General features: G+C 36.4%; 2 protein-coding genes across 3 annotated transcripts; one reads left to right on the forward strand and one right to left on the reverse strand.

The window, feature by feature from the left end:
- The first annotated feature begins 3,522 nt into the window (after window positions 1–3,522).
- trappc4 (trafficking protein particle complex subunit 4) lies at window positions 3,523–6,117 on the forward strand. The gene is made up of 5 exons (XM_026934881.3): window positions 3,523–3,735; window positions 3,976–4,150; window positions 4,280–4,383; window positions 5,336–5,462; window positions 5,555–6,117. The coding sequence occupies exons 1-5, from the start codon at window positions 3,525–3,527 to the stop codon at window positions 5,631–5,633; spliced, it is 696 nt and encodes a 231-aa protein (XP_026790682.2). The 5' UTR covers window positions 3,523–3,524; the 3' UTR covers window positions 5,634–6,117.
- Window positions 5,991–14,997, reverse strand: slc37a4a (solute carrier family 37 member 4a). Of its 2 annotated transcripts, none has more exons than XM_026934879.3 (9): window positions 14,843–14,997; window positions 12,298–12,580; window positions 11,697–11,929; window positions 9,939–10,182; window positions 8,331–8,489; window positions 8,049–8,134; window positions 7,670–7,783; window positions 7,215–7,353; window positions 5,991–7,052 (listed from the first exon to the last, which is right to left on the reverse strand). In XM_026934879.3, the coding sequence occupies exons 2-9, from the start codon at window positions 12,443–12,445 to the stop codon at window positions 6,886–6,888; spliced, it is 1,290 nt and encodes a 429-aa protein (XP_026790680.1). In that variant the 5' UTR covers window positions 12,446–12,580; window positions 14,843–14,997; the 3' UTR covers window positions 5,991–6,885. The 2 variants fall into 2 exon arrangements, with proteins under 2 accessions (XP_026790680.1, XP_053095638.1); XM_053239663.1 differs by lacking the exon at window positions 14,843–14,997 and adding an exon at window positions 12,740–13,567.
- Between the last annotated feature and the right edge of the window lie 336 nt (window positions 14,998–15,333).

Consider the following 15,333-nt stretch of genomic DNA (forward strand, 5'->3'; position numbering starts at 1 on the left):
AATGAATGAATGAATGAAAGCTATCACCAAGAAAATAATGTATTGTAAGTAACTAAGAAATTTTATGATTCCTTAGTTCCTTGGGGAAAATAATAACAATATGTTTTTATTATGAGCCTTTACCAGATGGTTGAGTTGGCTAATCAAGTAAAGTACAGCAAATTTTAAATAAAAAGATATCTTCAATAGAAAGATGTGTGACCAAAATTATAGATTATTAAACGGTTAAAAGCATAAGGGTACTATGGAAAACAAGTGCAACTCATTAAGCAATGTGAGTAAACATTAGTAAGACTGAATCTTATGAATTTTAGGAAAATGTCAATAGCAAGATGTAGGTGCAGGCAAAAAAGGGAAGAACTGGAGCAGGAATGTACCAGGCCTGTCTCCAAGACCAGACACTTGATAATAGTAAATATCCCACCTTGGAGAAAAGAAAAATGTTATTGCACCAAAATAGATTTCCACTAACTGTACTAAAAAATTAACCCTTAAAAGTGTGGTCACTGAAAATCTGAATTCTTAAGTATTCTTAGAGTTTGTGGTATGAACTCTGATCGTGGGACTTTGTTAAGCAGGAAGGGATATTTATTTGTCAAAGGCAGCAGTCATAATGTGCATCCTGGGGAACCTTTTCCAGTCAAGCTGGAGGTACTGCTGTGCAATCACAAGTGGAAGAGTTTAAGACATCAATCAATAGCTGACTCTACACATTATCCACTCCAAACACCACAACCCCCAAGCCTGGGGCAGTGAGGACAATTGAAGGCCTTGGCTCAAGCTTTATTTTTTCGTTATTGTCTGTAAGTCATAAAGACAGTGTTTACGGCATTCTGACATTCAACAGCCAACTGCAGCCTGCAGCTAAATACAACAAATACACCCTGAAATCTTAATGAGGACCTTTTAGACCAAACGTCCTCTACTTTTCAACACTGTCTAAGTCTCAAAAGTCAAACAGCTATGTACATTGCTGTATGAAGATGTTAGTGATGCACATATTAATATTCAAGCATGTTTAATTAATGATTATTATAACTTGAAAGACATTATGTCAACTTTGACTGTTTATTTTAGGTCATTCTTTAGAAATAATGGAATTTAATTCTTATAGAATTATATGATTATTCACATGTTGTTGTTCTTTCAGCTGCCCCCGTTATGGGTCACCACAGCAGATCGTTGGTCCACACGTTTGATTTGGCACAGGTTTTACACCGGATGCCCTTCCTGATGCAACCCTCCCATTTTATCCAAGCTTGGGACCGGCACTGAGAGTACACTCCCAGTGGCTGGGTTTGTTCCCTCTCAGTGAGAGCACGGGATCCTTAGCTGCTAGTCCACCAGGGACACTATATGATTATTCATATAATTGAATTAATAATTAATAAATGAATTTAATGATTATAGTACAAAATTTAAACAAATTTGCTTTTGTTGGGTCCAATACTAACTGAGTGGAATTATTCAATACACCTATCTATGACACCTACATAAGGCCATCGTGGCTGTCAGAAACATAACATATATGGTAATGACATGGTGGTAATTATATATTTATTATGTAAAATGAGTTTAATTTCACTGTTTAAAAGACTTTTGTGATAACCAATAGCAATACCATGACATCATACCATGGCATTTTCTCCTGTTTTCCCTTACCCCCCAGTAACAGTGGGTTGGTCTCCATTATGTGACTCTGACATAGCAGATGTACACTGAGATACAAAATTAGCTGTCATCATGTTCTAATTAGGTTGTAACACCCTTATGTCAAAAAAAATCTGTTACTTGACTCCGGGTATCAACTTGACTTCAAAACTGATTAAAGCAGTCTTTATGACTGCTGTAATAAGCCTTTATAAATGTTTCAGTAGGTTTCTGTCAGTTGTCATGAAAGGCTTATGCAATTGTCATGTAGGCCTAAGAATGCTGTGTAATGCTGTATAAGTGTAAACACTATATTGTGATAATAGTCCAGTAGAGATTTAGGTATCGCTCCAGTCAAGCAATCTAAATCTACCTGACTGAAAACAACTAAAGCTAAACAAACATGGCATCCTGCTGAAAAACTTGAAGTATGTCCATGCTTCATCAAATGCACCGATGTTGATGCTAAGCAAACATAACATGTGCAATGATGTGTAAGTGCAAAATGCACTTCAGCAAAATGAAGCTTGTAGAGAAGGTAAGGCTAGTGGGCTGGAGCTTCACATTACTGGCAAATAAATATAAAGACCTTAAGCAACTCTATAAAACACTATGTCTCACCTTGCTCATCTCAATCTGTTGTTCTTATAATATCTTACCTAAGATTTAAATTATTAAATTTCTATTAAATTATATAAAAAATAGTTTAATCTATTAAATTATTAAAGTGTAGGATGTCAAGTAGTACAGGGATGTCAAACTAAACTAAAACTCTAAAAAAGTGAATAAACATATTTAGCATACACTGCATTGTTGGTTGTGACAAAGGGAATATTTTTCATATTTTGGCATATAGCAGTATCTTTTATTTGATATTAGCCATGCACAATACACAGTATACCTAAAATGAGTAGAAACTTAGAAAAACTTGCTTAAGGGATAAAAAATAATTGGAATTAATTCCACATTTAGAATAATTTATAATCCACCTCCATGTAATATGACATTCTTACTGATTTAGTAAACTTGAGTGGGGGTAGAATTTTCATGTTCTTGAGCCAGTTTTCTACTGTTTTCCAAAACTTTTCCATATGGTTGCATAAATAAAATACTTGGTGACTTTTTCTTATTTTAGATGGCAAAAAGCAGCTGTTCTTCTTGTTCTCCTAAATCATTCCTGTAAAAATAATGTGAGAGATATATTTAATTAGGTAATAACTTTAGGGGATACTGGATATGTAGGATACAAAGAGCTTAAGCAGCACTGATTTCTGAAAAGTTTGTGATAATTCACTTTGTATCAGTTTGGCCAGATATTACTCATTATTAATAATAGATTTCAGGAATTTGTTGGTCCATTATTTATTCATGGATTTATAAATAAACAAAATGGATTTTATTTATTTAAACCAGAAATATGCCAGTTTTCTAATCAGGAATCTGCTGTGCTCTAATCAGAAACATACCATGTAGCAGATCCAGAGCCAATCCTGGGAACACTGGGCACAAAGCAGGAGAATTCCTAGATGAGATACATTATTTTGGACAGGGAGAGGAAACTGGGGTACCCAGAGGAAACCCACGTAGACACAGGGAGAACATGTTAAACACTACACAGACAATAACCTGAGCTCAGAATTGAACCAGGGACCCCAGAGCAGGAATATAACATGCTTTTATCATAAAAATTTCTCAATCTCAATCTAGTTATATTAAAATAGTTATATTAATATTTAATTAATTATAATATTTATATATTTATATTAATTATATTAATCATAGTTAATAAAAGTTAATAAAAATTGCATAACGCCCCTTTGGAATCTTATTTTGACACAGTACTTGCGGCGTGGTCACGTGGCGTGTCACGTGATATGTTTCCGCATCAGCTGGTCATTCTGAATCGCAAGATGGCGATATTCAGTGTTTATGTTGTCAACAAGGCCGGTGGACTTATTTATCAATATGACAATTACGTCCCTCGAACAGAAGTAGAGAAAACGTTTAGCTTTCCTCTCGATATAGTACTCAAGATTCATGACGAGAAGGTGGTGGTTTCATTCGGGCAGAGGGACGGAATCCGAGGTGGGCGATGATGAGCTGCTAACCGGCTAACTAGCTAAGCTATTATATAATATATATATATATATATATATATATATATATATATATATATATATATATATATATATATATATTACTGACTTGTAAATTATCACTCACTTGTAGATTTCGGTTATATAATGTTAATGTATAGTGCAGCTATGAACGGTGATGTTCTCCATTAATTGAGTATTAATTGTTCTCTTCTCCTTGCTCCTGCAGTTGGTCATGCTGTGCTTTCTATTAATGGAGTGGACGTGAATGGCAAATACACAGCAGAAGGAAAGGAAATACTGGAATATCTGAAGGATTCATCAAACTATCCTGTGTCTATCCGGTTTGGCCGAGCACGACTGACTTCCAATGAGAAACTCATGCTGGCTTCAATGTTTCACTCGTAAGCACATTTAATTAGTCTTCAGGATGTGTTTGTGTAACCCACTGGAGACATGGCAAACTGGCACTGTTGCTGCAAAGTCTCCGTTTTTAACATTTTACACTGAACCTGTTACGTACTCCTTTATAGGCTATTTGCCATTGGTTCCCAGCTGTCTCCTGAGGTCGGCAGCTCAGGTATCGAAATGCTGGAGACAGATGTGTTTAAACTACACTGCTTCCAAACACTCACAGGTAAACATGATGCACTTAATATATAAAAAAGTCTGGTGCAAGAGGCATTGAAGTGTTTGAAGTGTTTGTCCTTTTGAAGTTTAAACCTAACTCTTCTTGTTGAACTGCTTAGAAACGCTGTGTTAAATAATTAAGGAATAAAATAGGAAAATAGTCAATGACCGAGTGGTGTGAAGGGGCCTGGTGCCAAAAAGTGGAAGGCCATTACTTCCCCAATGTTCATAATTTTCCAATAACACCACCTCAGGAAGTGTTTTGTTCCTCTTATACCACAGCATTTAATGCCAAGCATTAACATTTTTTTAAAGTAATGAATTAACCATGTTTTTTTTAACCATTTATAGTTATGTTTAATGTTGTGGAATGTCTGCAAGTCAAAGTAGTTCCTGTTATCACTTACATTATAGCAGCTATAAACAATCATTCCCTTACTTGACTTGCTTTTTTTTTATCTCTTTATTGAAGTTAAAAAGCATTGGGGGCGGCACTTGTACAAGTGTATCAGGATCGGTTGTAACAGTGTTACTGCTTTTTGAACACTTTGTACTTATTGGCCATTTATTAGACATTTAGACATGCTTACATTGTTTGTCCCCCTTATAGGTGTTCAATTACACACTTGCTTATGTGTATCATCCTCCAGCCCTTTATCAGTATCAATTTATAACAAAAGAAAGGATGCTGGATGTGTATATTTGTTTAATGGACTGTTTCTCAACCCAGGACCAACACGTAGGTGTTAAAAACAATCCCAGCTTCCGATACACTTGTTACACTGCTAGCACATCAGTGTCACTACTATGTTGAGATTTATCCACCCTAATAAAATCTGCTCAGTGGCGTTTTCTTTTTCTCAGACGGATGGGGTAGACAAGTGCTGACAAATAGTGCATAGCACCAAACTAAATTCTTACCTACTATTAATAATTTAGATTCAGTCAAATTTTCACAGGGATCAAGTTCATCGTACTAGCAGATCCTCGCCAGTCTGGAGTTGACGCGCTCCTGAGAAAGATCTATGAAATCTATTCAGACTTTGCCTTAAAGAATCCTTTCTACTCTCTGGAGATGCCCATCAGGTTGGTGTTTCATATGTAGTTTATTCTTAGACTTTAACATTATAAATTTTCCCAAAAGCAGTATTTATGAACTTTGTTCCATTTTATTTCAGATGTGAACTCTTTGATCAAAATCTAAAGAGTGCTCTGGAAGTAGCAGAGAAGGCTGGTACATTTGGGACAGGTTCCTGAGCAGGACTGATGTAATACTGTCTAGATTCAGCAACCAACTGTATATAATATGGATTGTTTCCTGATGTGTGGATTACCCAAACCATCTTTCAAAAATGTGGACTCATCAGCATGGAACCCAGAATGGTGGATAAACCAGAGCTGTATTAATAGTTTAAGTCAATGGGAGCAGTGAGAGCAAATGGACTTTATGAAATGTCGGAATGCAAGAAAACAAAATACTTATTTATTGATAAACACAGCCTTGTGTTTCTAGCCCCATAATGTACAATATGTCCTAACCCTTTCTGTTCTAAGTTAACCATGACTGCATAAATAAGGTTTCCACTGAAAGATTAGAAATCAAACTTCAAAATCTGATGTTTGTAACATCTTTATTTAATATGTGTGAAAAAGTGTTTTCACTGTATTATTGAAAAACATTTTATTTCCATAACACCACATATAAAGTTAGAGTAACAATAAAGAGGTAGAACCATGTTGAGTTGCCTCAAGTTCAGTTGGAGTTGTTAAGCCTCTATCTCCCTGAATGCAAAATAAATGACAAATTAGTCATGACAGTGCTAGACATGGTTTTGACTTGGCACTTGGAATGATTAAAACTTTTGAAATTATTACTTCTTTAAAATAACTTGTACATGGTGATGTTTGTTCCTTATCAAAATATTGATTTTATAATTAAATCTGTATTAATATTCACTATGAAAAATGGGTCGAAAGTAGAAAAGGGCGAATTGGTAGGGTAACTATAAATTATACAGCACACCAATTATACAGCCTTAAAACATATTCAAAGGAATGTTTTTTTTTTCATGGTTAGCCCCTAATTTGTAATTTTGAAGTTAATTGTGTGTAGATAAACTTTGACATGGTATTTAAATGCATTTATTCCTGAACATTTGTACCTTTCAGGTGCCTCAAATGAGAATAAGCTTCCCCAAAGCGCAGCACTCTTAAAATAATCTTCATAGTGTTTCAAGGCTACTTCATAACCATTTTAAGGCCATTTAGAACAATTTCACTTCCTCAGATAATACAATTTTTGATTTTACAATACTAGCATAAACCAGTGATTACGCTTTAACAAAACACTTCATCAAATCTCTCTGCATCTACAGTAGAATCCTATCTATTAATTTTACAGTGAAAATACTGGCAACGTTCAGGTTTACAGAAATCGTTAGTGTCGGATACACCACTTTGTTAAAAACTCTGAATTTATAACTAAGAGAAGGTCCAGTAACGCTGTTAATCAATCAGTCTTCTTCAGAGCACGTCCCATCTTGGTTTGGATGTTACGGAGGAGGAAAAAGCTAACCGTCGTGATCATGCAGGTTACCTCTGCTACCCAGAATGCTGTATCCCAGCCGTAGTGTTTTGCGATAGTGCTGAATGGCAACCCAGACAGAAAACCTCCAACTGGCAAGAAAAGCAAAACATCAGCAAGACACATCTTTAAATGGCAAAATATGCATTAAGCCTGGTATTCTGTTTAAATATAAGACATGTTTTATTAATAAAAATAGAGTTCAGGCCCTGGAACATAATTTAAATTTTAGCGATTTCATTGCAAGACCTTACCATTTGCCATCAAGGCTACAATAGCATGTGATGTTCCGCAGTAGTTGGAAGGAGCGCTCTCATTAGCAATGACTCCAAACAGAGCAATTGGTCCATAAGAAGAGAAGCCAAAAATAGCACCCAAAGAGAGAATCCAAACCTGTGTGATAGTGTGAACAAGTAAAATGTTAATGAAGTGTTTCATGCTGACTGTATATAAATTATGTAATATAAAATAACTCCCTATTTCAAAATACATAATGTATGAAGCAAGTGCTTTTTATACTTTTGAGGCATCCATGTTTTTTTTTTCCCCACTTCTCATATCAAACGTGCAGAGGTGAAATTACCACTAGGCACCACGAATGCAGAATTACACATTTACTGATAATGCATGTGTCTTCAGATCATTTGAATGTAAAAAAAAAAAAAAAAAAACTCTTTGTTTTTAATGGCTGAAAAAGACCTAAACTTACATTTGAGCTTTCTTGAGTGACAGTGGTTCGGAATAGGTACATGGAGACGTACATTCCTGCCATCATTGACAGCAGGAGACCATGCCGTGGGTTACCATATGCACGCAGTCCTTGCTGGAGATAACAAAAAAATTTTACACACACACACACACATATATATATATATATATATATATATATAGATAGATATAGATATATATATAAATTATCATTAAAATATTAAAATTATCTTCGGATAATTATCACGAGAAATTATCATTTATTCATCACCATATATATATATATATATATATATATATATATATATTCTGATGAATAAATGATAATTTCTCGTGATAATTATCCGATGATAATTTTGAGCCTCATAGTGTGAGCTCACCCGTGCCACAGCTCTGTCTGACAGATATCCCGCAGCTAAACTGCCCACCAGCCCCCCAATCTCCAAGGCACTCATATAAGAACTTCCTGTGAAAAAGTCAGACTCATATCACACTTTAAGCTATGAAACGTTAATGTCAGGGTTGTTTTCTCAAGCTAAAATAGAGTATACCAGATATGTTGGTACATGCAAATACAGAAATCGAAAGGTTTCTGTAAAAGGCTTCTGCACATTGGGAATAATTTAGCAATGTAAATGCCTCGATAAACCAATCCCCAGTACCCATCAATGCTGACTGGCCCTTGTCCTGGATGAGGAAGAGCTGTCCCCAGTCTGTGCAAGCAGTCTTGACTCCAAACACTACCAGGTAGCCAAATGACAATAACCAAAGATACGGAGACAGAAGGAACTCCTTCAAGGTGCTCTCATCCCTACTGGAACCTGAAAATAGACAAAATATGATTTACTTTTAAAATATGATTGACAGTTTAATAATAATAATAATAATAATAACCTTTATTTAACCAGGTAAGTCAATTGAGAACCAGTTCTCATTTACAATGACGACCTGGCCAAGAGGCAACATAAAAAGCAGGTACAACAATAAAGACATTATACAATTACAAATAACACAATTATAAACAGTGACATAAAAACAAACAAATAACTAAAAACAAGTACAATGATCCTGTACTAAATTTAAAATATAAGGAAGTCTGCTTTCAAAAGGACTTTTTTTTTTTTAAACCTAATCTCCATCCACTGCATCTGTGAGGTTTGAGTAATGTAAAAAATAGTATTTCATCACAATTCAGGGTACTGAGAAACTGAAAACCTATTCACACGAAACTCGTTTATAATGAGAGCCTAAGGGCATTTGTTGAATTGTAGTGTCAGTAATTGTTAAAATACAATTAGATAACACAGATTACAAACTACAAACATTGCACTTTGTCTTATGACAAAGACATGAGATAATGTCTTACTAATGCTAGTTTTATGAACACTGGATCAATACAGAGTAAAAGCAACTCCAATTACTATTTCAGAGGTTTTGTTAAATATTTGCAGAATCAGACACCCACAGATTAGTAGTCCCATTTATGAAAATATGAATGATACAGATTTGGAGTTAGATTTACAAAAAAAGGAGGAGGAGGATAAGAAGAAGACTGAAGCATTCTTTAAAGCAATGTTTAAATGTTTATAGACTGTCATAATAAGTTCCCTTAGACTTTCAATGTGAATGAGTTTGAAGTAAATGGGTGTTCTGAGTTTTTTCTCTCTCTCTCTCAGTACAGAGAAACATCAGAATTTTTGCTTGCAGTAACTGAACACATGCTACAGATGTGGTATTACAGTGGTTGCGGTCGGCATGAATCTAAGAAGCAACTTGCAACCAAATTCTGCATGTGTTATTTTCAGAAACAGTTTGAACAGTAAGCTGATCAAGGTGAGGACTAACCAAGTGAGGTTTAAGCTAAAATGTCTAAGTGGTGAGCTGCTACAGCTTCTGTGATTGAGCATGGTTTACTGTGACCTCCAATGTTCTAACTCTGATCTGTTACACTGATTCCACTGCTCTCCATGTTTACTTCACATGAGGGACACACTGGTACAGAGTCCATTACTCAATTGTGCAAGATCAGGCATTTTTCTCATGGAAAACAATCAAGAAGAAAACGGACAGCCTATAAAATCTATCTTTTATGCATGAAGCACAACTTCATATAACTCCTTGTACAGTCCTAATCTATAATCTGAAGAGATGAAGTACAGGACGTGGTCATGTTCTGGTGGCAAGCTGCTCTTATCAACTGATTTCTTCTGAAAGCTTGTAAAGATTAGAAATGCCCTACACCAGCTAAACTGGAACAAACATGCTCAAACCTGCTTTGCCTTTCTTTACACTAGCTTCTATATTGGGCAGTCCAACATCTTTAGGCTCGTTCTTGATCACCAGTAGACAGAAGACTGACATGACGACACAAGTCAGGCCAGAGATGAATAAAGTAGACCTCCAGCTGTAGCTCTCAGCAAGAAGAGTAGCAATGATTGGCCCCAGTCCACCAGCCAGATTCATACTGCAGGACAGCACTGCCCACCACGTCCCAAACTGAGACGGCTCAAACCACTGAAGAGATGAAAACAGAGTCACACTGGGGAAATTCAGTAATTCCTTTAAAATCATACTCAGGACTGGTTATCAGTAGCAGGGTGGCTTTTGTAACAGTGAACAAGAAAAGCTTCAAATCACCACATATTTGCTAAGGCTCCAGTTTTTTAGGTAAACCTTACACTTAAACCTTTCACTTACCTTACACGCATTGGTAATTTTATCAGTTTTCACCTACCGTGCACTTTGTATGTCCAGTATACTGTTACTGACAGTTACCCAATTGTTGCTATAGACAACAAACATACTACCATGTCAGTGTCTCTGCTGTGCTAAAAATGGTCCAACACATAAATAATATCTGAGCAGTGGTGGACATGTTCCATTAACGGACGGAGTAGAGTGGGTACTGACAAGCTGTGTATAGTAGGGGTGTAATGCAATGGCATTATCTGTATCTGTACAGTGCTCCAAACATCCGTATCTGGAAGGACCCTAGCACTATGCCCCCCAGAAATATAGGAAAACACTAAAAACACCCCAGGGTTGCTGGGAAATAAAGTCATTCTTCAATCACAAAATATAACAACAACTAGCAATTTATCCAACTCCTGAACTTCTACAGTTCCTCAAATGCATCACTAGAGTTCATAATTGGTCTCAACCAGAAGCCCTGTGTCAAGTTTTCTTTCTAATATGACTGAGTAGGCAATAACGTCTTTCCCAAATAAGGAAGCTGTTTTTTTATAGTTGACAACAGCCACCTAATAATATTTTATCAGATTTACTTTAGTATTTGGGTTTCTTACTTTCCAAAAAGATCAGAAAACTTTGTTGGACTCACTATGCAAAGTACTGCAGTCAAAATGGGGTCCTTCAAACAGAATGTTCAACATTTAACAGTAAAAACCAAGTGCAATGAATGTACAAGTGGCAGCTCTCTAGATAAAAGCATATTTCACAGGCCAATTTGTATAGAAAAATGGTCATTAAGGCAGTGATTAGGTCAGGCTACTGGAGCAATCTACTGATGATAGACAAACAAAAACATACATCGTGCACCTCCAGTTGTATCTGTATTTGTATCTGTTTAGAACACATTATCTGTTCATGCAGAATAATGTATTTGTATTCATATTTATATCCCTGTGTATAATAACAGATGGGCTACAGTCAGTAATTGTAACTATATGCAGGATGTCACAAAGGTGTGTGTGGTGTGGATAGTTCCAAGGGGCAAGAGTAGACAGTGGTCACAATGGAAACCTATGGGACAAAAATTGTCCTCAAGAACAAAAACTGTCTAAGAAAGAAAAATGCCTTTACCTGTCAAGGGGCCTAAAATTTCTACTGCTGCTCCTGCCTATGGTACATATACATGATAAAATTACCAAGTTGTACCTAATAAACGGTCAGCTAAGTGTATACAATTATCATACTTTATGTTAGTATATCCAGAGAAGATCCTGAAGCAGCAATGGCACTGTTTTGGCAATTTATCAGTGATGTAATCTATTTGCTAATGTCCATACCTTACGGAGCACTTTTCCACATGGTGGCCACCCAAAGCCCTGACCAAGTCCATTCAGGAACCAGAGCCCGGAGAACATGGCAACAGTGGAGGAGTATGAGAACAGCATGTTGATGCCACCCACCATGAAGAGACCAATGGAGAAAAGCCATCGTGCACTTATCTGATCGGAGAGCACACCACTAATGAACTTGCTGATAGCATAAGCCAGAGACTGGCTGCTGGTGATAAGACCTGCAACGTGCAAAGATAAAACAATAATTCTTTATGCTGGTGTGGAGAGTCAATATAATTCAGAATGTGTCTCTGAAAAGTGTGAGACAGGATATGAGAAAATGATGTCAGCTCTCAATTCAGGTTGGCTTAACTGATAATTAGAAGCTCCGGACATGCAACATGCACAACCACAACAAAGCCAAAGGTCAGACACTGATTGTCCTGATGGAAAATGGAAGGTCAACTCTATTCTCAACTTACTATAGGCTTATTAGATATAGGTTACTAGTACCCCACATAGTTGTGGATGTACTCAAATTGAGAACTATAAGATGCATACAAGATAGTGTAAGAATAACTAGTTCAATAAAATTATATGCTCCTACCCAAGTCATCTTTATCCAACTTGATCTCCTGCATTACAGAGGGCATGACAAATGAGAACGTCTTCCTGTTGAAGTAATACAGTGTATAGCCCACAAACATGGCAAGGAAAATAGTAGGCCGGTAGTAGCCATATCCAGACTTCGCCATAGTGCTTTTGAATTATCCAGCAACAATGACGAATGAGTCTTCAGAACTGTTTCTAGCCAAGCACAGACGTTAGTGCTCAACTCGTTCAGTACACAGAGATGAACTTTGCATCAGGATCCACTGAGCACCGCAAAACTGGTAGGATGAAGAGAAAAAGTTGTAATCAATAAAGAGGTTAATGGTCAACCTGGAGGTGTCCTATCTCACTCAGTGGACAGTCGTATGCTGTAATATTGCTTTAGTTATATTAGACCAAAATGTAGCATGAATGTACTATTTCCTACACACTCTCACCTTTTCCCAGATCTACACAACCTGCACGGAAATGCTGTCCAATATTGGTCCAGGCCTAAAGTTCAACATGGGATCTTACTAACAACAAGTTACAGCTCAACAGCTTAATGATTTACTTTGGGGTACAGCCTTGCTATAGGATAGGCCTGATCACTGGGGCGTGAAGCAGAGCAGCAATTCAGGTAGTTGGTCTGCTTTTAAGTTTGGAGCAATGCAACTTCTTCTTTTAAAGGTCACAAGTTTGTCCTGGTTGAATGTTTTAAGACTGTAGCTAATCTTATCTGCTTGCTTCTGTTTTACTGATGATATTTACATGACTGAGCTCATGTACACACTCAGTCACACACTCAAATGCAAATTTCAGTACTTTTCAAATTTTAAGTTCAACAAAGTAAAACTCAACACTGAAATATATTTATATTGTAATGTTTGAGACATACTGTATTTAGTGATTCTGGTGCTAATTTGTTAGTTGGTGCTGTGTTTTTGTTATTTCTGTGAGAAGTAAGTGGTTTGTGCCACACTGACACTGCAAGGTGACATTGCTAGTGCAGTTACAGTGGAGTTTAATAGAGGAAAAAATTCACTCACAAACATAAAGTATAATGGCCAGATTTCACAGTTAAAAACTCACCATTTTCCACTGACATTTGATGTCATATTAATTAGAAATCCAATAGAATTAGTAAAGACAGTAAGCACTTTACTCAAAGTTCCAGAATGCAATGCACTACACGACTGAGTTATGGCAAAGACATGGCTCAGCTAGTTAGCAATCTACAAGATGACAAGCTCGATGGCAGTGACAGTGGAATTAACATGAAAGTTGAAGCTTTGGAGCCTTATCTGTTTGAGCCGAGTGTACAGAGAACGCTGCTGCAGCACTCTCATCCTGTAGAGATAAAGCAAGGGGAATTATTATTAATTATTACTGGCACCACTATCAGTGGGTAGCTGAATGGCATTGTGGGTACTGTAAGAAACCGTTAACCGAAGGGAAGCATTTCAAAGAATGATGTTTTAGTTTAAATCAACTCAGAATTTAATCACAAAATAAATCTCAGATGCCACAGAAGAACATGTTACCCTCTGAGATTTTAATCAACCATTTCTGATAGTGTCAGAAACTTTGTTGTCGGTTTTCTGTGGTCACAATAGCACTAGATCAGCAGTGAGCATGTCATATTATGCCTTCTAAGACCGTCAAGCTCTACTCACGAACAAAGAATTCTTTTAGGATGTGAATTTTTTGTCTGCAACAGAAAAATCAGGCCGAAATTCATCCAGCTTACAGTCGGTTTTTGTCTGACCTGCTACCAGTTGCCAAAACACAGATCAAACTGGCAGATCATCTTTGCCAAAAAGTGGTGGAAAGGCAAGAGCTTCTGAATAACCACTACTAATGCTACATCAACAAGTTAGTTTGATGGCAATTAGAAAATATCAAAGATTTACTGATCAGTTTAGGTAAGTATAAGTCTGGGAAATAATTTATCAGCTGCCAGAGACGGTCTAACAGCTGAACTGCCCGTGTTTTGAAATTTTCAGCAGGGTAATTACAAATATTAATATGCAAGTTGTTCAGGGTGGATTTTGCCTTTAATGGTAGTACAAGGGAAACATGATAAATGCATTAAGGGGAGTGTGATTGTGAATAAAATAAGAGAAAAAGTTAAAATAAAAGTCTAAAGTTAATCTACTTAAAGACTTGGCATGATGAATCTTCACTCCTACTTTCTTCAAATCAACCACTAATCTGAAATGCATGATGTTAGAGAAGAATCCCAAGCCACAGAGAGCTCCATTTTATTATTATTAGTTAAAAAAACAAAAACAAAAAACTTTTATTATATACACGTTAAGCAACAAAACAAACCTGCTGCATACGTGGCAATGCAGTAAAGTCACCACTCCTGATATGCAAAGGCTTATCAGCGACAGCCGATGCTTGCACATGATCAATTATTATGACATTCAAATTACATCAGATGTATAATATACAACAAAATACAATAAATAAATAAATAAATAACCCCGCGCCACAAAAAGATCACCGTTTTGTAGCAGTTCAGGATTTGAATACTTCCGTGAAGTAAAAGTTACCTCAAAGACGACATTTTGAACCCTAAAGTCCTCAGCGATTCGACACGTACAATTCATAAATAAACCTTAAAAAATCAAATGACAGTACAGAGGTTCCTCGAGGTGATACAATGCCGTCGCGCTCTCATTTCATATAGAGCTGATGCATCGTGGGTAATGTAGTTCGGTGCCGTCATTGGCAGACAACACTTCCTGTTACAATTATGCTAAGCTGTAGGACTGTTTTGAATGGTAACAGAGTAGTAAAATCGTTAAAAATACATTTACATACAGTCACGAACTGCCACAACACCTTCCACAAATGAAGAAATATAAACATGATGTACTGCAAATGAATGCAAAGTAATTTGTAGTATGTTGGATATTGCATAGAATAAAAGTCAACTTATTTATACAGTAAAACAACTCATACATTTCACAGAACATCTGAAATATTTGGCCTATATACTTCATCATTTAGATGTAATTTCATTCATTATATACCCTCAAAT

The sequence above is a fragment of the Pangasianodon hypophthalmus genome, chromosome 14 (assembly GCF_027358585.1).
Source record: "Pangasianodon hypophthalmus isolate fPanHyp1 chromosome 14, fPanHyp1.pri, whole genome shotgun sequence".
Classification (NCBI taxonomy): Eukaryota; Metazoa; Chordata; class Actinopteri; order Siluriformes; family Pangasiidae; genus Pangasianodon; species Pangasianodon hypophthalmus.